At 47.2% G+C, this 21,148-nt stretch overlaps 1 protein-coding gene across 1 annotated transcript in view; it reads left to right on the top strand.

Moving 5' to 3' along the window:
- The first annotated feature begins 5,767 nt into the window (after window positions 1-5,767).
- CLDN1 (claudin 1) overlaps window positions 5,768-21,148 on the top strand; it is a 28,516-nt gene continuing 13,135 nt past the window's right edge. The window contains exon 1 of the mRNA XM_083739961.1: window positions 5,768-6,454. Within this exon, the coding sequence (XP_083596087.1) occupies window positions 6,232-6,454 (223 nt within the window). The 5' untranslated portion in view covers window positions 5,768-6,231. The remainder of the gene's footprint in view (window positions 6,455-21,148) is intronic.

The raw sequence follows: 21,148 nt of genomic DNA, 5'->3' as shown, positions 1-21,148 counted from the left end.
AGAACTCACCCCACCACCTTGGATGTAACCAGGCCAGCCCCACCTGGCCTCTTCTCCCATCACCTGTCACCTGGGGGCAGCCATCCCATCATGCAGAATGTGGCAGCTAGACTGGTGACTGGGAGCAGCCGCCGAGACCACATAACACCGGTCTTGAAAGACCCACATTGGCTCCCAGTATGTTTCTGAGCACAATTCAAAGTGTTGGTGCTGACCTTGAAAGCCCTAAACGGCCTCAGCCCAGTAGACCTGAAGGAGCGTCTCCACGCCCATTGTTCTGGCCAGACACTGAGGTCCAGCTCCGAGGGCCTTCTGGTGGTTCCCTCCCTGCGAGAAGTGAGGTTACAGGGAACCAGGCAGAGGGCCTTCTTGGTGGTGGCGCCTAGTGGAACACCCTCCCATCAGATGTCAAGGCGATAAACAACTACCTGACATTCAGAAGACATCTTAAGGCAGCCCTGTTCAGGGAAGTTTTTAATGTGTGACATTTTGATGCATTTTTAATCTTTGTTGGAAGCTGCCCAGAGTGGCTGGGGAAACCCAGCCAGATGGGCGGGGTACAAATAATAAATTATTATTATTATTATTATTATTATTATTATTATTATTATTATTATTATTATACTGCCTCAGTGGGAGAGATGGGAAGTGGGGCTTGCTTCATCACTGCCTCGGAAAATGGTGGACTCTCCTTCACTGGAATTGGTTTCTCTTAGCAGAGGTTGTTGTTGATATTTATCTTCCAAAGATCTCAAGAACTCAAGTTGGTGTGTGTGGTTCTTCTCCTCCCCATTTCATCCTCACAACACCCCTGTGAGGTAGGTTAAGCTAAGAGATTCCTGCTAGGAGTTATGGGTAAAGGATTCCAAAAAGTTTACGAGAATCTTTATGTATGCTGCAATTGCCGCCAGAAATTTAACTGCAAAAGGTGGGAAGGGAGAAACTATCCCATCCAAATCAGACTGGCAAAACAAATTAAGAGAGTATGCAGAATTGGCGAGACTATCAGCAAGGCTACGATTGAGTTTCTGTGTGTGAAGAGGACAATTTTGGAAAAATCTAAAACAAGTTAAATACAGTGGTACCCCGGGTTAAGAACTTAATTCGTTCCAGAGGTCCGTTCGTAACCTGAAACTGTTCTTAACCTGAAGCACCACTTTAGCTAATGGGGCCTCCTGCTGCTGCCGCACTGCCAGAGCGTGATTTCTGTTCTCATCCTGAAGCAAAGTTCTTAACCGGAGGTAATATTTCTGGGTTAGCAGAGGCTGTAACCTGAAGCGTCTGTAACCTGAGGTACCACTGTAATAGGGAGAAAATAAAGTCAAGTGCGTATCCAAGGAATCTAACTCGGGAACATAATGGGAAGATGGGAGGTCATGTTAAATTGAAGCACAGTGGTACCTCGGGTTAAGTACTTAATTCGTTCTGGAGGTCCGTTCTTAACCTGAAACTGTTCTTAACCTAAAGTACCACTTTAGCTAATGGGGCCTCCAGCTACCGCTGCACCGCCGGAGCACAATTTCTGTTCTCATCCTGAAGCAAAGTTCTTAACCTGAAGCACTATTTCTGGGTTAGCGGAGTCTGTAACCTGAAGCGCATATAACCCAAGGTACCACTGTATAGAATGAGGTACAAAACAAGCAGCAATCAAGGAATGAATGAATGCTTATCTTTATTTTGTCATTAACATCTATTGATTATTTCTGTTATGCGGTTTTGAAACCAATAAAGCATTAAAAAAAGAAGAAGCTAAGAGATGGTGATTGGCCCAAGGTGAGCTTCAAAGCTGAGCTGGGATTCAAATCCTGCTCTCCCAGATCCTAGTCCCACTCTCTAACTGGATAACCATATGTTTGGGATTCTTCAGCTGTGATTCCTGCATTTGCAGGGGGTTGATGACACTTCCAAGTCTACGATTCTATGATTATTATTCTGTGGAGCATGTGCAGAAAAAGGAGACCAAGGGTCCAGAAACCAGGCCTCACGAGGAAGCTGGTCTGGAAGAGACAAGACTGGATCTTCAAATATCTGAAGGGCTGTCTCAGGGAAGAGAGAGCAAGATTTTTTCCCTGATGCACCAGAAGGGAAGTCCAGAACCAATCGATTTAAATTGCAAGAAAGGAGATTCCGACTAAACATTTGGAAGAACTTTGTGACAGTAAGGGCTGTTTGATGGTGGAACGGAAGTTTTTAATGTGTGACATCTTAGTGTATTTTTAATCTTTGTTGGAAGCCACCCAGAGTGGCTGGGGAAACCCAGCCAGATGGGCAGGGTACAAATAATACATTATTATTATTATTATTATTATTATTATTATTATTATTAACTTTAGCCACCCACTAAACTGCACCGTCTTCGCATCTTTGGAATTTTTTTGTATTTTTATCAAGGGAATTCAGTTGTGCATAAGGCCTAAGAACATGCATTGCATGGAAATAGCCATGTAGTTTATTTATTTTGTTCCACTATATTGTAAATATATACCACAGCGGTTTGCAAAAACAAGATAGAAGGAATTTGAAATGCAACAAGGGAAGGTGCGGAGAATAGCAGCGGGAGCTACTCCCATTTCTGAATCAGCAGGTTAGACAAACGTTGCCTGTGAAGCAGGTTCAGTTTCAGCGCTATGCCAGACATGAACAGGAAGAAAGCTTCTCGGTGCCTCATTTAAACTTGGTGCTTGGCTGGTTCCTGGGTGACAGATCCTCTCATTTCACCTACAGGAAGGGTGGCTTGATTTAAATGAGCCAGTGGATGAGGATGTGTGAATTTCTCAGGTAAGCACTTGTTCACCTGCTGACACATTTCAACCAAGCCTTAGAAACTGTGAAGATGTAATTGAAACCAAGAGGACTTCTGCATCACAATCCTCACTCACGCTTACTCTTCCATGCCCCTGTTGCAATTCCTACTGCAGGCTCCCAGGGCTTTTGTTATGGAATTATAGAAATGTAATGGTGGGCCCATCACCTCCTGGCAAATAGAAGGGGAAGAAATGGAGGCAGTAAGAGATTTTACTTTCTTGGGCTCCATGATCACTGCAGATCATGACAGCAGCCATGAAATTAAAAGACGCCTGCTTCTTGGGAGAAAAGCAATGACAAACCTAGACAGCATCTTAAAAAGTAGAGACATCACCTTGCCAACAAAGGTCCATATAGTTAAAGCCAAGGTTTTCCCAGTAGTGATGTATGGAAGTGAGAGCTGAACCATGAAGAAGGCTGATCGCCGAAGAATGGATGCTTTTGAATTCTGGTGCTGGAGGAGACTCTTGAGAGTCCCATGGACTGCAAACCTCTCCATTCTGAAGGAAATCAGCCCTGAGTGCTCCCTGGAAGGACAGATCCTGAAGCTGAGCCATAGGTGTGGTGGAAGCCAAGAGACCTTGACCGTTCTCCTGTTTATGGAGCCTGTCCTGTTTGCTTCTTCTGCTGTTGTTTTCTCCATGATTGGATCCCCTCTGTGGTTAAGCCAGCCTTGACAGGTAAATCACCACTTTAGCAGCCCTGTTTTGTCAAGGGCTCAGCGAAGCCCAGGTGAAATCCACCGAGTCATCAGGATGAAGCAACCTCAGCATGAAAACAATGAGCTGAACTCCCGTATCAGAGGAGTCCTTGTTTTGCAAAAGTTGTGGTTTCGCTTGATTGGAACAGCAGAACAATTAGGGTGGACACTGTCTGAGAATTACCTGGTGCAGGATTAAGGAGCAGTGCAAACACCACAGAGGGACTTGGCAGCTGCAGAAGAACAAGAAAACAGTTATTTTCCAATGCACAAGCTATTTATGGGGTTTTGGAAATATGGTACTGAGATTAGAACCCCACATTTGGCACTAACAGCCCCCTTAAGCCTCTCTCTCACTCCTTGAGCAAACATGTAATTAAAGGGAGATATAGACGGTAGGAGAGGGCTGGATTTAAGCCCAATATACACTTGAGCCAACCTAGGTATTGCATCTGGATTTCAGATGCAGGAAATTTAAAACTCGAAGACTGTGCTTGATCCAAATCAAAGTCTGATGGGACTGAGGAAAACAATAGGGTCCCAACCTTCCCACCTAAAAATGGCAAACTGGATCTCAGCATTCATTTCATTCCACAAATATTCCAGTTCTGCCTGTTTGACTGTACTGGCACAGAGTTTGGCCCTTTGTTATTTGTTTGTTTGTTTGTTTGCATTTATATCCCAGTTTTCTCTCTCTCCAAGAAGTTCAAGGTGATATGGATGGTTTTCCCCTTCCTTCCTCATTTCATCTCCACAACAACTCCGTGGGCTGAGAGGTAGCGAATGGCTAAAGATCACTCAACTACCTTCATGTCTGAGCTGCGATTTGAACCCTGGTCTCCCTTGTCTTAGCCCACACTGGCTCAGAAAATAAAAGAAAAAGGTTGCATTTGAACGGATAGAAAACAACTGGCTCATTGTCATGATGACTAATCTACTACACGAGAATACATGCAAATCAACCCAACTTACATATTTATTTGAGAGTTTGGGCCTAAGAAGGGGTGCTGCCCTTATATCAATTGATTTCAGGGTCATTTGCAAAAATGTAAACAAAAAAATATAATTTCTAACAAATCATAATAAAATTGAACTCAAAACTGGAATAGTAGGACACAGGCTGAGAAAAACCCGACACATTCCCCCGATGCTAAATTTTTTAAAAATGCATTGGATATAGTTCACAGCACCTTTTACCTATCAGAAAGTCCTTCTTAATGTTTAGTCCCAATCTCCTTTCTTGTCACTTGAAGCCATGGATTCGAGTCCTCCTTTCCAGAGCAGGAGAAAACAAGCTTGCTCCATCTTCTACGTGACGGCCCTTCAGATATTTGAAGGTGGCTATCGTATATCCCCTTTCAGTCTTCTCTTCTGCAGGCTAAACATCCCCAACTCCTTCCAGTGGCAGAGGAAGGGGGTGCAGTGGGGGCGGCCCACCCCGGGTGTCATCCGTGAGGGGCGTGACAAAATCCCCCCTGGGTGGATCGCTGCGCTGCCCCCCTGGGTGCCGATCGCCACACCGATCGCCCCCCTGAATGCCAATCACCCCCAATGGGCGCCAATTGCTGTGCCAATCGCCCTCCTGGGCAGCTCCCCCTGCCCCCCTGGGCTGCTTGACCCACCCCCTGGGTGCACGGCATGTGTGCCACTCTGGGGCAGCACCCCCTGGGACACTTGTCCTGCCCCCGTGGGTGGTTAGCCCCGCCCCCACAGACAGCTAGCTCCGCCCCCAGGTGCGCAGAATGTGCACCACTCTGGCTGCTGGAGCAGCTATCTTCACCTCTGACTCATTCAACCGTTCCTCATAAGGCTTGGTTTCCAGATCCTCGACCACCTTGGCTGTCCTCCTTGGCACACGTTCCAACTTGTCAATGTCCTTCTCAAAATGTGGCGCCCAGAACTTCACCCAGGGCTCCCGGTGGGTTCATCCCAAAGCAGGATACAGAGGTAGTGATACTTCCCTTGATGCCCCTTACAGAAGTATTGGTACCTCTGAAGAATGATGAGTCTTCTCCCAAAACAGCAATAAAGTTAACACACAAGTCACGAATGATTTCAACACTCAGTGTGTACATGATAGTAAGAAAGGTGCTATTGAGTCAGTGTTTTTAATTAGGTATCCTTGCAGCATCAGTAATCTCTCATCCCTTGCCACTGCTATGCCCTTAAAAGTAAAAACCACCAAGGGAACAGGGTGGATCCCAAAATGAAGGCATCATAAGTGATGGAATGCATGATGTGCCCATGCGCGCGAAGCATGCTACAGTGGCCTTTAATGGAGGCACATGGCTGGCTCTGACTCTGCAAGGAGACAGGAGGCTGGAGCAAAGATTCCTTTTCATCTTGCTGCAATGGATAAAATCGCTGCATTTTTCACACCAAAAACACATCAACCCTGAAATACCCAGACTTAACCTTTTGGTGGTGCTTAACTTTCATTGGGAGCAGTCAGGATGCGCTGGCAAACTCAAGCGAAACCACTAGGGGGCTCTCAGAGGACTCTGGTTTAAATAGTGAGCCACAGGTGCAGCTGACTTTAGTTTGGGTAGCTCCTCCATCCAGCAACCTGCTCTGAAATCTCTCGGATTACAAGCGCAGAAGTACAAGCAGAAGCTCGCTTTGCTCCTCTGTCAAGGTTGCTCAGAGAATCGGCTGGGCTCCAGCGCTGATCGATCCCCAAAGCTCCAAGCCTTTGGAAACTTCCCAGGAGCTCCAGTGCAAAGGAGATGGCCAACAGTGGTCTACAGATGCTGGGCTTCATCCTGGCCTTCGTCGGCTGGGTGGGCTTGATCATCAGCACAGCCATGCCCCAGTGGAAAATTAACGCCTATGCTGGGGAGAACATTGTGACAGCCCAGGCCATCTACCAAGGTCTGTGGATGAACTGCGTCACGCAGAGCACAGGGCAGATGCAATGCAAAGCCTTCGACACCTTGCTCAGCCTGCCAAGTAAGTGGTTTGCTAGATTTCCTTTCGGTGCTGGTGGGTTTCTCTTCAATTCAGCACCCCAGGGCTGCGGTGTCAATAAACTGCCTTTCTTGGTGATCAGCACTACAGGGACTCAGAATTCCAAGACAGAAGAGGCAGGATAACTTTTAGAAGTTGTCAAATTATACACCTCAACAAGAAAAGCAGGCATCTCCGTGTCACACGCAGCCTTAGAGACGGAAACCTTTGGTTTCACTGGGGAAAACTTTTTTTTAAGTTTTATTCGAATTTGGGATTTTTACATGCATCATATTATCTCCTTCCAATTCTAAATTTCCCGTACATTTTTTTCCTTCCCTTCCCTTCCCACCCACACCCCCGCCATATCCATTGGAAGGGTTCAAATATTATCCTCAGCCACGGGCATAGCGTCTTTAGTTTCCACCGAACCTCTTTTGTTCCAGTAGTTTTTATCCATTGAAGATAGGGGTTCCATCTGTTCCTGACCGTGGTGGATTTGACCTTCCACGTTGTTTCCTGTGACATAACTGCGACAATGTCCAACTGAATAAGTTCAAACAAATAACTATTCCATGCCTCTACTGTCCATTTTCCTCTATCTTTCCAACCTAAAGCTATCGTTGCTTTTCCTGCTAATATCATAGCTTTGAATATAAACCGGTCACCTTTCTCTATAGCCCTGTTTCCAAGTATACCCATTGTCATGAAATCAAAGTCTATTGAAAGCTTCACTTTAAAAATTTCATTAATAACCTTTAGGGTTTTATTCCAGAATTCCTTTACCTCTGGGCATTCCCTGGGGAAAACTTCTTAACCAGACTCAGGGAAATAATTTTTTCAGGCTACAGAGGCATTTCTCAGGCTTCTGCTAGGTCCCAGAGCATCAACGAAGTCCTTTGCTCTTTTCTAATTCAAAGGCCACTTGGCTTTTGAATGCTTTCTTTTACAGCTCAAACATCTTAAATGTATGCATCCATACGTCCCCACATCCCGACTGCACTCCATACCCCACAGACAGGACTGTCTTCTTGGCTACCATTGCCTTAGCACATCAGTATCAGGCTGGTTCACAACAAAGAGCTCTGTGAGGTCGATCGTCACAATGCCCATTTTACAGATGAGAAACTGAGGCTGGCAGGTGGCAGCTTTCTCAAGGCTGCTCAGTGGAGGTGGGAGCTGTTCTGTCTGCCTTTCTCTGCAAAAGACTCCTGGTAGTGAGAAAACAGTTGCTAAGGCACGTAGGAAATTGTTGGTAGGGATGCAAATTCCTCTTGTAGGTTTTGTTCAAGATACGCTTGAAAATCCTTCTGGCTGCTTCTCACAAGGGTGGGGACAGTAATTATGTAGTATCTATTTTGGATCATTTTTTAATGGTAGCCAGCTTTGGAGTTTCACATAACTCATTCCTCTCTGATGAGATCTGTCTAGTTCCAAAACACACTACTTTTTCATCTGAACTATTTGTGATTCTCCCTTCCCTGACCAGGGATGTGTGTTGAGGTTCCAGAGGGCAGTTGTTAAAAGTACAGGAGCTTTACGGAGCTAAAACTGACATGTGTACATGTGAAAATTGGATTCTTTGCAGGTAGCGTTTTTCACAGTTCATGTTACTTATTTGTGCTTGGCAGAAGTTTAGAATTTGACAATGTTTGAGATCGATTTCAGAAGATTTGAGAGGTGACATGCAATGGTATTTTGTATTTGACAATATGTAACAGATGATAGGTCGTGAGAGTTCACTAGGGACGTTTCTCGGAATCAGACCCTCAAGAAACACTGTACAATGTTGTTTTGCCCAAGTTTGAACTGTCCACATTTTAAGAGCAATTGCATAATCAATAAAAATTCCTTCCAGTAGCACCTTAAAGACCAACTAAGTCAGTTCTTGGTATGAGCTTCCCGTACATTTTTTTCCTTCCCTTCCCTTCCCACCCCCACCCCCGCCATATCCATTGGAAGGGTTCAAACTATTATCCTCAGCCACGGGCATAGCGTCTTTAGTTTCCACCGAACGTCTTTTGTTCCAGTAGATTTTATCCATTGAAGATAGGGAAGGAAGGAAAAAAATGTACGTGTATCTGAAGAAGTGTGCATGCACACGAAAGCTCATACCAAGAACTGACTTAGTTGGTCTTTAAGGTGCTACTGGAAGGAATTTTTTTTGTTTTGACTATGGCAGACCAACATGGCTACCTATCTGTAACTGCATAATCAATCTTCTAGATGTCCTTTGGGATCTCTTCCAACTCTACAAATCCTTGAATCTATGATTTCAATTTGAATGTCAAATTTTCTGTTTATTGATTCTTAAAGTCATATCCTGCCTTCGCACGAAAATGTGCCTCTGGCAACGTGAGCAGCCAAACTGAAATGTTGAGGAACTTCAAATACATCTGAAGGTTTTGCTTCACCTCTAAAGAGGCAGATATAGGCGGAATCATGAGATACCACTGCTTCCCTGGGTTTCAATATGGATGATTTTAGACACTGAACGAGAAAGAAGTTGACATGTTGGCTTTTCCTTATACCTTTTGCTCACCCAAAACAGGCGCACCGCAAATCTGAGGTTGAATGGCCATCGATCAGGGATTGTTTGGCTGAGATTAATACGTTGCAGGGGGTGGGGTTGGACTAGATGACATTGGGGGGTCCCTTCCAACTCGATGATTCAGATGTCAGCATTAGTAACAGAAGCTTGTTCCCAGGGAACTTTGCTAAGAATCCCGGAAGTTAGCCAAAAGGCTTGAGGGCTCGCAGCTGAGATGCAGAAGCCACTTCTCAGCAGCGGCTACTGACTGCTGTATCACGACAAACCTGTCCGTATCATGTAACATAAGTCTTTATTCCTCTGGGTAGCTGGAAGGAAAGAAAGGGGGGAGGGAAGAATAATGACTATAATTTGATTTGATTAAATACTGAGGCTGGCTTGGCAAGTGCACTTGAACACAATCCACTGTTTCTGGGGGATGGAGGGAGACGATTTAGCAAAGGTGGACACAATTAGCAGAGTTTGGGGTTCAGGAATTTGGCGAGGGTTTCCTGTGAGTGTTTTCATGCTGTTCCTAGAAAGAACCGGTTGGCTGGCTTTCTTGTTGGCACCAGCAAGGCGACCAGATCTCCATCCCGTGGCTGCTAGAGCTGGAATTAACTGGGGCGCACAACTTAGGCGGTGCCCGTTCACCCTCCGCGGGGCGCAATGGTCTCTGAGTTCACATCTGGCATTCAGGCAACAGCCTGCAGATAGATAGCGTGTGCGCAAGTGGAACAAGGTGTGCCCACAATCTCTCCAAACCAGAAGTCATGGCTTGGCCATCGCTCCCGTTGTGTGCGTTGGGTATGTGTGTGTGTGTGTGTGTTTGTGTGGGTGTTTTGGTGTGCTTTTCCAGCTCAGCTCTCCTGAGTGGGTGGAATAAGCATGAGCTTGAGGGGGTTTAGTTGGAAAAACCTCCTCCCATCACACACACTGATTCCCGGTTGTGTGTTCAGATCCCGAGACCTCCCCCATAAATAAAAACACATTTGACTCAAATTTTGGTTTTGGTTTCTTGGCAGAATTTAGGCCACAACTTTATTGATTACAGAAAAGTGAGTGCTTTCATAGGCTCTGGTTCAACTAGCTCCCTATGCCCACGGTAGGTAGCGCTGACCCAGGGCGCACCATATTGGGGGTTGACCAAACCAATTAGAGTCCTTGGATTCCTTTAAAGCAGCAGTTCTTGACCTGTGGGTCCCCAGATGTTGTTGAACTACAACTCCTATCACCCCTAGCTAGCAAGGCCAGAGCTCAGGGGTGATGGGAGTTGTAGTCCAACAGCATCTGGGGACCCACAGGTTGAGAACTGCAGCTTTAAAGGAATACCCTTCACAGAGGGATTGGCACAGCTCTGCCTCCCTAACCACCTTGAACCAGGTCCTATCTGCAGCTTTACAAGTTGTGATGATTTGCTACGCGGCAGGCGAAACCCAAATGGCAACAGCCAATCAGCCAAGTGGGGAAATTCCTACCATGCCGCTGTCCCAGTGACAGACGACACACGACGGGCTCCCAGTACATTTCCAAGCACAATTCAAAGTGTTGGAGCTGAGGTCCAGCTCCAAGGGCATTCTGGCGGTTCCCTCTCAGCGAGACGTGAGGTTACAGGGAAACAGGCAGAGGGCCTTCTCGGTGGTGGCGCCCGCCCTGTGGAACACCCTCCCGTCGGATGTCAAGGAAATAAACAACTATATGACATTTAGAAGACATCTGAAGGCAGCCCTGTTTAGGGAAGCTTTCAATGTTTCATTGTATTTTACTATTCTGTTGGAAGCCGCCCAGAGTGGCTGGGGAAACCCAGCCAGATGGGCAGGGTATAAATAATAAATTATTATTATTATTATTATTATTATTATTATTATTATTATTATTATTATTATTATTGGTTCAGTCACATTGATCTCCCCATAACATGTGCCCTCACAAAATTTAGAGTTTGTGCTTGATCATTTGGAAAGTAATGGATTCTCCTTCACTGGAGGTTTTTAAAACACAGGTCATCTGTCAGGGCTTCTTCAGCTGTGATTCCAGCATTGCAGGGGGCTGGACTGGATGACCCTTGGTGGCCCCTTCCAACACTACAATTATTTGAGTCTGTGGGTTTCTTCTAGTTCAACTTCAGCCATTCCAGTTAATACATTTTATGCAGAGCACAGAGAAAGAGAGAAGTTTTTCTCCCTCTCCCCTGACACTAGGACTCAGGGACTTCCAGCAAAGGGGGGTGTTGGAAGATTGAGAGCAGACAAAAGAATGTCCTCCTTCATGTATCACATAGTACAACTGGAACTCACTGCAGGATCACCAACCTCAATGCCTTTAAAAGAGGATTGGACAAATTTGTGGAGGAGAGAGCTATTGATGGCTACTAGGTCCACTTTTGGAGGGCAGTAGGTGCTCAGGGACATGGGTGGCGCTGTGGGTTAAACCACAGAGCCTAGGACTTGCTGATCAGAAGGTCAGCAATTCGAATCCCCGTGACGGGGTGAGCTCCCATTGCTCAGTCCCTGCTCCTGCCAACCTAGCAGTTCAAAAGCACATCAAGTGCAAGTAGATAAATAGGTACCACTCCGGTGGGAAGGTAAACGGCGTTTCCGTGCGCTGCTCTGGTTCGCCAGAAGCGGCTTAGTCCTGCTGGCCACATGACCCGGAAGCTGTACGCCGGCTTCCTCGGCCAATAAAGTGAGATGAGTGCCGCAACCCCAGAGTCGGCCACGACTGGACCTAATGGTCAGGGGTCCCTTTACCTTTTATTTTTAAGTGCTCAGGGATGCCAATCTCTGGAAGCTGCAGGAGGAGAGAATCCAGCTTGCAGGTTTCACCAATAGAGCCACCTGTTTGGCCACTGTGAGAACAGAATGCTGGCCTAGATGGGCCACTGGTCTGATCCAGAAGCATCTCCTGATAATCTCAGTTTTAAAAGCAAGAGATTTGGGGGTAACCATTGCCCAGAAGGAAGCAACATGATTCTGGTCACCCTTCTTGATCCTAGATGGCTACGGAGTCCAGGTTGACTAGGGCCTTTCCATCATAAAAAGACCCTCTGTACTTCCTCAGAGGCTCATCCTTGCCTCCATGTTTGTCCCTCAGTGCCCAGCACTGAGCTTTGGCACTGGAAAGTGGTGCTGGGTCTGATCTTTAATTAAGCCCTGCTCCCAGCAGAGTCAAACTGCTCAGCTATTCTGAGGGCGTCAGAAAGCACCTCTGTTCTGGCTCCTGTGTCTGTAGCTGGTGCCACAATCTGATTAGCAACCTTGTTTCGCTCAGCAAATCCCTCACGGTTTCCTGCTGAGCTCTGCCTGAACTGGTAAGCCGACTCGTCAGGTGGCAGCCAAAATGGTTGACAAATGCATGGTGGCATAAGCTTTAGCGGGCATGCACCCTCCAGCTTCTCAGGTACGTCTTGCGATGTGGATTCAAGCCCACAAACACATCCCTGGCCTCTGAGGCGTTTAAGGTCCAGAAGCTCCTGTGTCACATTTGCTGCAGTTTCAGCTGGACTGGGCAGATGGTTGGTGTGGCTCCCCTTCGGGAATTGGGCAAGGACACTTCAGAGGCTTGAATGACTAATGAGAAGAGGGGGAAATAGCTTTGATTCCTGCATTTGCAGGGGTTGGGCTAGATGACCCCTGGGGTGCCTTCCAGTTCTACTATGTGATGATGCCATGAAAATGTACTTGCAAAGTCTGGCCTAAGGTACTGAGGCTTTTAAATCCCATGTATACACGGTGATGCTATTCAGCAATGCGCACACACTTCTCCCCTTCTCTGTTTCATGCTCACAACAACCCTGTGAGGTAGATTAGACTGAGAGATCGTGAATGTCCCAGTAAGCTTCGTGGCGGAATGGGGAGTTGAAACTTGATCCGCCAGGTCCTAGTCCAACCCTCTAACTGCTACACAATCTGGGCTCCGTAATATACTCTGTCCATGTTCAGAGACATGCTTTCCTTTGTTTATTGTTTCACACTGCTTTGGGAACAGATTCTGGGTTTGAGCCAGACCTCAACTGAAGCCACAGTCCCTTACGCCAGTGGTTTTCAACCAGTGTGCCTTGGCACCTTTGGGTGCCTGGAATGATGGTCAGGGGTGCTGTTGGCAACACTGTCCTCTGTCCCTCTTTCCTTCCCTCCCTCCTCTGATGCCCTCTTGAGTCTCTGCCTCCCAAAGGCTTGCAAAGCTGTTTCTTGCAGCAGCCCTGCTTACAAGTTCCCCGGGTGAATGGCGTCTCTGACGCTGGCCAGGGGGTGCTGGTTGCCAGGAGCTGAGGTGGCCTTGGAGTAAGCAAGTAAGCAAGCGGGCGAGGGAGCGCAGCCAGATAGTCTGCCAGCCCTTGATGTTGGGAATGGACAGACAAGTCCTAGGTCCTGTGGGGCAGTGTGAGGAAACACCTCTCTTTGGGTCTGGGGGGTGCAGCTCAGAGACCAGGGGCAGCAGCAGCGGCTGCCCAGAGGACTCCCAAAGAGAGGAGAGAGGAGGCAGAGGGCACACTCCACAAGGGAGGGTATCGAAAAAGGGTGAGAGGCTGCCTGCTCTGCAGGCAAGGGGTGTCCTAACTGGGCTCCTGAGCCCCACAGGGGAGCTGCAGAAAGAAGATAGTTGGTCAAGGGAGCCGTGGACTCAAAAACATTGGAAACCTCTGCCTTATGCCCCCAAATCTGAGAACATGGCAACTCAGCCTGCCAAGATGACTTTTCTGTTCTTTGGATGAGACATTGATGCAAGGGTAATTAAAATCCACTCCCTGACACCCCGTATTGCATCTGAGTTCTGCAAAGGGATCGTCACTCAGTTTCTCCCTAGGTCTGAGGAAAGGTATCATTTGCAAGCATTAATAGGATGCAGGGTTTATTTGCCTCAGCAAGCCGCCATCCTCTCTGTACCTGGGTGTTGCCACCCAACATCCCATAGCTTCACGACTGATTCTCAGGCAGAACCTGTCTCCATGCCGGGGCCACACCCTGGCAATGCACGCACACCCTGCCTTTCCCTGTTTATGAGGGCTAGTCTGGATCCTGTCCCTGGAAAAAGGCTGTCTCTGTTTTGAGCCTATTTTTACTTTTGGGGAATGCTTTTTAAATGCTTTGTGAGTGTGCCCACACTCAGCCTGATGCTCCTTGCGCTCCATAACCTTTCTCCCTATCACTCTGGAAATTATGTATCTCTATAATAACACTGCACAAGAGCAGGTCTCCCTTTCTGTAGTTTTCAGTAACTGGCATTCAGCATTTTACACATCACTTGGGAAGACAGGCGAACTAATACCAGTGTATTGGAAGAAGCAAAGACCCCCAGTGTCGAAGCAATGATTCTTTAACATCAGCTTTGTTGAACTGGTCTTGTTGTGCAGATGCCTGATGATTGTCTTCCAAAGCAACTACTCTATTCTGAACTTAAAAATGGAAAGTATAATGCTGGTGGTCAACAAAAGATGTTGAAAGACTGTCTCAAGGCAAATCTTAAAAAAGTAGTATAAACACCGACAATTGGGGAACACTGGCCTGCGAGTGCTCCAGTTGGAGAACAGCCTTGACCAAAGGTGTCATGGGCTTTGAAGACACTCGAACTCAGGACGCAAGAGAGAAATGCACTAAGAGGAAGGCACGCTTGGCAAACCCTCACCATGATTAACTCCTGCCCACTGTGGAAGGATGTGTGGATCCAGAATTGGCTTCCACAATCACTTACAGACTCACTTTTGGAAACCGTGTTTTTGGAAGACAGTCTTACTCAGCAACGAGGGATTGCCAAAGAAGAAGAAGATTTAGAAGGATTGCTCCCTCCAATTGTGGAGTCAGAGCAGAGTCGCCATAGCTCGTAGGCATCAAAAGCCATGGATTGATCTAATCCAGGCTTTCTCAAACTCGACCCTCCAGATGTTTTGGGCCTACAACTCCTATGATCCCTTGCTAGCAGGACCAGAGGTCAGGGATGATGGGAATTGTAGTCTCAAAACATCTGGAGGGTTGATTTTGAAGAAGCCTGGTCTAATCCTCTTTTAAAAGCCATTGAGGCTGGCAGTCATCACTGCCTCCTGTGGGAGAGAGTTCCACAGTCCAACTACACATTCTGTAAAGAAGGACATTCTTTCCCATGCCCTGAATCTTCCAACATTCTGCTTCATCTGCTGTCCATGAATTCTAGTGTTAGGAGAGAGAGAAAAAACTTTTCTGCATCCATTCTCTCCATGCCACGCATCATTTTAAAAACTACTATCATGCCACTTTATAAACTTCCATCACATAAATTTGTGTCAAAAGTGTGGGATATTAAGGAAAAAATGGCAAAGTAGCAGAAGGCAGGGAAGGAAAAGATGGCAGTGAATAGATCTGCTCCTTTGAAAGCTCCACTTTCTTTCTGCAGATGGAATTGGGTGGACATTTGATGGAGCCACACACAAAATGCCCAGAACCATGGGCTGATTTTTGCATGGATCCATGCATCTGTTCCCCACTTTCTTGAGCGCTGACCCTTGGTGTTGCCAGGGAGTATGGATCAAGCCAAAATGGACTGAAGGAGTCAAGGAGAAGTGGACGCCACTGGTTTGCTCTGACTAGGATTTTGCTAGTTGATTGAATATGGATTTGGTAGATGTGCCAAGATCCTTGAAGATGGGTGTGGCAAAAATGATGATAAATGATTTAACAGGCACTTGAGCAAACCGGATTTCCAAATTGGCTTATGTCACAGCTGCAGAGGTAACTAGATGACCTCACTCTGCCTGATACTTAGCACTTTGCAACTGCACAATGCTTGCTTTTTGGGGAGGAAATGGCTAGCTGGTCAGGTTTTGCGTGACCAAATGGATGCTCCATGATTGTGGGTTAAATCTGGGTTTATCCATGCAGAGTTCAGCAAAAGCAATCACATGACTGCTCCTGAGCACAGCCAAAATTGCAGGTCAGTCCAAATTTTAGCTTCTGCCACATTTGAAGAGCAGCTAAGAGCGGGTTGGAGGGTGTTGTGGAGCACGTCAGTCTTCCCACATGCTGCTCTGGGCTGCTTCTGCAGTGTGTGGTTTGCCCCTCTTGTGTGATTCATGTTCTGCTCTTGCCCCAACATCACTCCATCTTCTTGGATCATCATGGAGGTTTAGATTGCCTAGAGTGTTTGATAAAAGGCAGGAGAGGGGGAGATCCTGGCTTGCAGAAAGAGCTTGATGCCCTGTCCTGAGGTTTATATTTCAGTAGCCCTACTCTGAACAAGGGGCGTGGGTGGCGCTGTGGGATAAACCACAGAGCCTGGGGCTTGCCGATCAGAAGGTCGGCGGTTCGAATCCCCGCGATGAGGTGAGCTCCCGTTGCCTGGTCCCTGCTCCTGCCAACCTAGCAGTTCAAAAGCACGAGGTGCAAGTAGATAAATAGGTACCACTCCAGCGGGAAGGTAAATGGTGTTTCTGTACGCTTAGTCATGCTGGCCACATGACCCGAAAGCTGTACACTGGCTCCCTCGGCCAGTAAAGCGAGATGAGCGCCGCAACCCCAGAATCGTCCGCAACTGGACCTAACGGTCAGGGGTCCCTTTACCTTTACTCTGAACAAAACCTAAGTCAGGCTTCCTCAACCTCGGCCCTCCAGATGTTTTGAGACTACAATTCCCACCATCCCTGACCACTGGTCCTGCTAGCAAGGGATCATGGGAGTTGTAGGCCAAAAATATCTGGAGGGCTGAGGTTGAGGAAACCTGACTTAAGTGGGCTCCTGCCTCTGCTCTTGATGAGAAGCCCATGGGGCACAGTGGGACAAGGCAGGCAGGTGTTTCAGCACCAAGGTCAGCTCCAGGTGTCTTTACTCCTTCCAGCCTGTGCCCCTTCCTTGTGGTCCAGAAGGCCTCAAATGAGCTGGACTCTGGCTTGAGCATAGGATGCCTTCTCCTGCTGCTCCTCTCTGGCAGTTTCATTCGCAAATTCAAATGTCAACATGGGGAACTCAACCCCTGCCCTACATGGAGGAGCTTGATTCCTCAGAGGGTACCAGAGTCATGTGCTGGATGCCATAGGGGCTGACTGGGGGCTCATGAGCACCAGATCGGATAGCTTTGGACTGTGGCTCAGGTCTGGTCCAGATGCTGCTGACCTTCTGCATCTGGCCATCCCCTCTGCCTCCAAGTCAGAATTTGAGCTCAGGTTTTTTATTTATTAAATCTGTATACAGCCCTGTATCTGTAGATCTCAGGGTGGTTCACAATATAAAAGTACAATAAATACAGCATATTAATAAAAACAAAGACAGCCCGATAATGGCCCCTTCCACACCTGGCACCTAAAGGTGTATAATGAAGGTGCCAGGTGAGTCTCCCTGGGGAGAGCATTCTACAAATGGGGCCACCACAGAAAAAGCCCGTTCTCATGCTGCCGCCCTCTGGACCTCTCGTGGAGGAGGCACACAAAGAAGGGCTGCAGGGGATGACCTCAGGGTCTGGATAGGTTCATACGAAGGGAAGTGGTCCTTGAGGTAATAGCACTGCGTTATTATGCCAAAGTCAGGCTACACCTGGAGTCCTTTGTCCAGTTCTGGGAACCACAGTTTAAGAAGGATGTTGACAAGCTGGAAGGTGTGCAGAGGACAACTAAGATGTTTAGCCTGGACAAGAGGAGGCAAAACGATAGCCATCTTCAAATATCTGAAGGGCTGTCCCATGGAAGATGGAGCCGCTTGTTCCTCCTGCTCCAGAGGGCAGGACCCGAACCAATGGATTCAAATGACAAGGAAGGAAATTCAAACTCGACATTAGGAAGAACTTTCTGAGGGCACGAGCGGTTCAACTGTACAACAGACTCGCTGGGAGGTGGTGGACTCTCCTGGTTTTTAACCAGCTATTGGGTGGCCTTATGCCATGGGATGCTTTCATTGAGTTTCCTGCATTGCAGAAGTTTGGACTGGATGACCTTGGGTTGCCTCCCAACTCTACAACACTGTGTTTCTATGATCTTCTTCCAAGCAGAAGGAACTTTCATCTTGTGCAATCTGATGGCCAGGCGAGCCTCTGCTTGCCTTTCCGGCAACACCTCCTTGTGGAATGACAAGCCTTTTATATTGTTCACATCCAGACCCCAAGCCTGTTCCTCTCCCTTCCCAGAACATCGTCCTGTGTGCTCTTCCCAGGCCTGCTCTTCCACTGGCTTCTGCCAGCGATGGAATTTAGGGCAGGGTCTCGACTGGAGCTTTTCCTTTGTAGTGGGTCTGCTCCCTGGCTGTGTGGTAAACATCATGGCAGGAAGAGGGTAGGGCAGCTCTCTCTCTCTCTCTCTCTCTCTCTCTCTCTCTCTCTCTCTCTCTCAAACAGTGCCCTGTGGTGGCAACTTAAGGACAATTGCATTTATCCATTGTCTTAGAACCCCTTCCATCATCACCCCACAGAACACACTATAGCGTGTATCTCTGTGTTTCTGCATGTGTTTTTGTGCAAAGTTATTGATAGCATAATGCACTTTACATATGCTCATGGTTTTTTAAAAAACTATATTAAAAATATGTAAGCTATAGCCAAAGGTTGACAATGGAACAAATTATCTAAAGGGATTGTGGCCTCCCCCGCCCTATGCAAGCCATATATTGGGGGTGTTTTTGCTCTGGATTTCCTGCATCATTGAGTGGGAGGGTTGGGCAACAGGGACATCTCATTCTCTAGTCTATGCATTTATTATACGTATTCCTTGGCTGGAGAAAGGCATTGCAAAATTCAGAGAAGTGTGAATTTCAAAGGACGGCTGTGTTCCAGTTCTTGTGTTGGTTTAGAAAGTGGAAATTAATTTTTGCTGTTGTTTAGTAGTGTCCGCCTCTTTGTGACCCCATGGACCACAGCATGCCAGGCACTCCTGTCTTCCACTGCCTCCCGCAGTTTGGTCAAACTCATGCTGGTAGCTTCGAGAACACTGTCCCGCCATCTCGTCCTCTGTCGTCCCCTTCTCCTTGTGCCCTCCATCTTTCCCAACATCAGGGTCTTTTCCAGGCAGTCTTGGAGCCTCAGCTTCAGGATCTGTCCTTCCAGTGAGCACTCAGGGCTGATTTCCTTAAGAATGGAGAGGTTTGATCTTCTTGCAGTCCATGGGACTCTCAAGAGTCTCCTCCAGCACCAGAATTCAAAAGCATCCATTCTCCGGCGATCAGCCTTCTTTATGGTCCAGCTCTCACTTCCATACATCACTACTGGGAAAACCATAGTTTAATTGTGAACAGAATTTAATTCAGCTCTGATACCTTTACTGCAGCGGGTTGGACTGGATGACCATTTAGGTCTTGTCCAACTCTACAGTGTTGTGGTTCTACAAATTCCTCCCCCTCTCTACTTCCAGATGACCTCTTTCTTTCTTGAGCATTTATCCTGATTTGTTTGCATAAGGTGTTCAGGGAAGCAACACTTTTTGTTTTATCGTGTTTTTAATATTCTGTTGGGAGCTGCCCAGAGTGGCTGGGAAAACCCAGCCAGATTGGGGGGGGGGGGATAAATTATTATTATTGTGGTTGTTGTTGTTGTTATATAATGCCACCATTTCTTGAGCATCAGTTCTGCCTTCTTTGCTTTGAGGTCATGCAACATCCAGCAATTGCCACCCCACACTTTCCTGTGCCATTGCTTTCCTTATCAAAAAAGTCTGATTATTATGTTTTGGCGAAGTGGAGTGATTCACTTTAATTGTGCAACCTTGCACAACTGCCTCTGAGGTCAGAGAAGGAAATGCTTCGGAATCCCACATTGTGGGAGAATGGCCTTGTGCTTGCCGGTATCTCACATGCAAGAACAGGAAGCTGGGTTTTTAATGTATTTTTAATCTTTGTTGGAAGCCGCCCAGAGTGGGTGGGGAAACCCAGCCAGATGGGCGGGGTACAAATAAATTATTATTATTATTATTATTATTAAACAGACCCCCTTGGACCTGATGCAGCAGACTCTTCTTTCATGTGAAATCGCCGGAGTGTGGCTGAATCCCACTTGCAAAAATCAACAACCTGGAAGTGGTCAGATGTGACTTACTTCCAAGTAGAAGCAGAAGGCGCTGTTTATGGATGCTCTGTTGTTTATGGATGCTCTGTTGTCTACTCACTATTAACTTGACTAAGGGACGCGGGTGGCGCTGTGGGTTAAACCACAGAGCCTTGGCCTTGCCAATCAGAAGGTCGGCTGTTCAAATCCCCGCGACGGGGTGGGCTCCCGTTGCTCGGTCCCTGCTCCTGCCAACCTAGCAGTTTGAAAGCACGTCAAAGTGCAAGTAGATAAATAGGTACCGCTCTGCCGGGAAAGTAAACGGCGTTTCCGTGCGCTGCTCTGGTTCGCCAGAAGCGGCTTAGTTCTGCTGGCCACATGACCCGGAAGCTGTGCGCCGGCTCCCTCGGCCAATAAAGCAAGATGAGCACCACAACCCCAGAGTCATCTGCGACTGGACCTAATGGTCAGGGGTCCCTTTACCTTTTTATTAACTTGGCTATGAAACATTTCACATTTCTTCCATGGAAGGGTGAAGGAGGCCTTTGGATATTAGAGGACAAATGCTAAGGAATGACCCCCCCCCCATTTTGGTCCTCTTTGTCTATAGCCTAGTCCTAGGCAAGAAGGTCTGATCTGGAAAGGCCATCCCTATGTGCTTTTTCTCCTTCTTGGTAGCACAACAAGAAATTTAGGCTTTTCTCAGCTCTAACCAAGACTTTGAATTGTGCCTGGAAAACATTGACGGGACAGAGTCAGGGTGCGGCTGGGGGTTCATTTTTATTTTTCTTGCAGAAGCTGCTCCCTTTGGCAACTCTCCAGAGTCAGCCGTGTGTAAGAACTCTTTTATAAGCAGTTATCCTTTGAGCAGGAATCTGCCTTCAGTCTCTGTTAAAGGGAGAGAAGGGAGTAACAGCCGGATGTGGGTAACAGCAGGGAAAATTACCACATCAGAAATAACTTTTTGGGACATCCAGGCTGAAGACAACAATAAGTTTGGGGCAAGGCAGGGAGAGTGTTGATGAACCAGGAGGGCGTGCAGCGCTTCAAGTTTAAGAGTCACACACTGTGCCTTTGAGTGCAACGTTTGGAGAGATATAAAATGCAGAACTGAATTTCCTGTGGGGATTTGGGATAGGGTTATTGGCTCAAGAGATGCTCCCCCCTCCCCCACATAAGAACATATTAAGAGCCTGCTGGATCAGGCCAAAGGCATCCTGTTCTCAGCGGTGGCCACCCAG

Source organism: Podarcis gaigeae (genome assembly GCF_964106915.1).
Source record: "Podarcis gaigeae genome assembly, chromosome: 5".
NCBI classification, from domain to species: domain Eukaryota; kingdom Metazoa; phylum Chordata; class Lepidosauria; order Squamata; family Lacertidae; genus Podarcis; species Podarcis gaigeae.
Note: the sequence above shows the minus strand (reverse complement) of the source record. Positions and strands in the feature narration are given on the sequence as shown.